We start from the raw sequence: 1,818 nt of genomic DNA, 5'->3' as shown, positions 1-1,818 counted from the left end.
AAAAAAAAAAAAAGAAAAAAGAAATCTATTTTATCTGATGGAAGCATAACTATTCCTGTTCTTTTTTGGTTTCCATTCGCATGGAATGTGTTTCCCATGCCTTTATTTTCCATCTATGTGTGTCTTTACAGGTGATGTGTGTTTCTTGTAGACAGTATATAGGTGGTTCTTGTTTTTTTAACCCATTCAGCCACTCTGTGTCTTTTGATTGGAGAGTTTAGATCATTAACTTCCAGTTATCATTACTGATAGGTAAGGATTTATAACTACTATTTTATTATTTGATTTCTGGTTGTTTTATAGTTATCTCTTTCTTATGTCCTTCCTGTGTTCCTTTGTAAAAAGTGATTTTCTCTGGTAGTGTGTTTTAATTTCTTGCTTTTTATTTTTTGTGTATCTTTTGTAGGTTTTTTAATTGGTAGTTGTCATAGATAGTAGTTCCTCTGATGGACCTGGGAAAGTAAATTTAAAAAATCTTCTAGAAAGTATTTATCATTCTAGATGCCATTAAGAACATTTATTATTCATGGGAAGAGGTCAAAACTTACCTGGAATTTGGGAGAAATTGATTCCAGATTTCCTGGATGACTTCAGTAGAGGAAGCAATTGCAGATGTGTTGGAAATAGCAGGAGAGCTAGAATTAGAGGTGGAGACGGAAGATGTGACTGAATTGCTGGGATCTCATGATCAAACTTGAATGCATAATGAGTTGCTTCTTGCAGTTGAGCAAAGAAAGAGGTTTTTGAGATGGCATCTTGTGGGTGCATGTGGGAGTACTTAAGGGAAGAGTTGTAGCTTGATGTGTGTGCATTGCCAGTAATAATGATTTAATAAGCTTAAATCCAATATTCAAGTATTAGTTACAGGTAGATTAGAGATTGAATTAAGAAAGTGATTGCAGAGTATGGGCAAAGGAAAACAGAAACAGGAGAGAAGTGGATGCAAGAAATCCTGAACTCAGTGCAAAACACGCTGCAGGAGCCCTGGCACCTTTAAAACTTAAGAAATGTCTTGCTGAAATTTCACCCCGTCCCTACCACAGCTCTCTGGAGGTCTCTAAGCAGGTGAGATTCACCTGGAACAGTGGGGCTACTCGCTCTGAGAGAGGGAGTGCTTTTGTGGACTTAGGATATGCAGAATGTTTAGATTTTGTTAAAGACAGCGAGATTTGCTCCAGACCAGATAAGGAGATAAAATATCTCTTTTCTTCTGTCACCTTGGTATGACCAGAGGCGTCTGTCTATCTGAGCAAAAAGCTTCTTGAGTATTAATTGTCACTCCTGTGATTTGTGTGTATGGCCTAATTGGGATCTTCTCTGACGTCCTGCTCTTAGACTGTTTCCATGGTTCCATGTTCTGTTTGTGTTAAAGATCATAAATAGGTGTCCTCAAACTATGGCCTGCAGGCCACGTATGGCCTGCCTAGGACATTTATCTGGCCCACTGGGTGTTTTTGCTGCAGCTGCCCATCCTGCTTAGCAGCTGACTCCTCCTGGGGCCCGCAGTCCGGCCCTCCAACGGTCTGAGGGACAGTGAACTGGCCTCCTGTTTAAAAAGTTTGAGGACCCCTGCCTTAGAGCAATAAAAGTGAATCCATACAATTAACATAGTTAAAGAAATAGTGGGGCGACACCTGTGGCTCAGCTGGTAGGGTGCTGGCCCCATATACCAAGTGTGGTGGGTTCAAACCCAGCCCCGGTCAAAACTGCAACATCAAAAAAAAAATAGCCGGGCATTGTGGTGGGCACCAGTAGTCCCAGCTGCTTGGGAGGCTGAGGCAAGAGAATCGCCTAAGCCCAGGAGTTGGAGGTTGCTGT

At 41.2% G+C, this 1,818-nt stretch overlaps 1 protein-coding gene across 1 annotated transcript in view; it reads left to right on the top strand.

Moving 5' to 3' along the window:
* Positions 1-1,527, top strand: part of PFN4 (profilin family member 4) — a 9,668-nt gene extending 8,141 nt beyond the window's left edge. The window contains exon 4 of the mRNA XM_012803702.1: positions 1,464-1,527. Coding sequence (XP_012659156.1) covers positions 1,464-1,527 — 64 coding nt within the window. The remainder of the gene's footprint in view (positions 1-1,463) is intronic.
* Positions 1,528-1,818: the final 291 nt, after the last annotated feature.

The sequence above is a fragment of the Otolemur garnettii genome, unplaced genomic scaffold (genome assembly GCF_000181295.1).
Source record: "Otolemur garnettii isolate 467f Iridium unplaced genomic scaffold, OtoGar3 scaffold00022, whole genome shotgun sequence".
Classification (NCBI taxonomy): Eukaryota; Metazoa; Chordata; class Mammalia; order Primates; family Galagidae; genus Otolemur; species Otolemur garnettii.
Note: the sequence above shows the minus strand (reverse complement) of the source record. Positions and strands in the feature narration are given on the sequence as shown.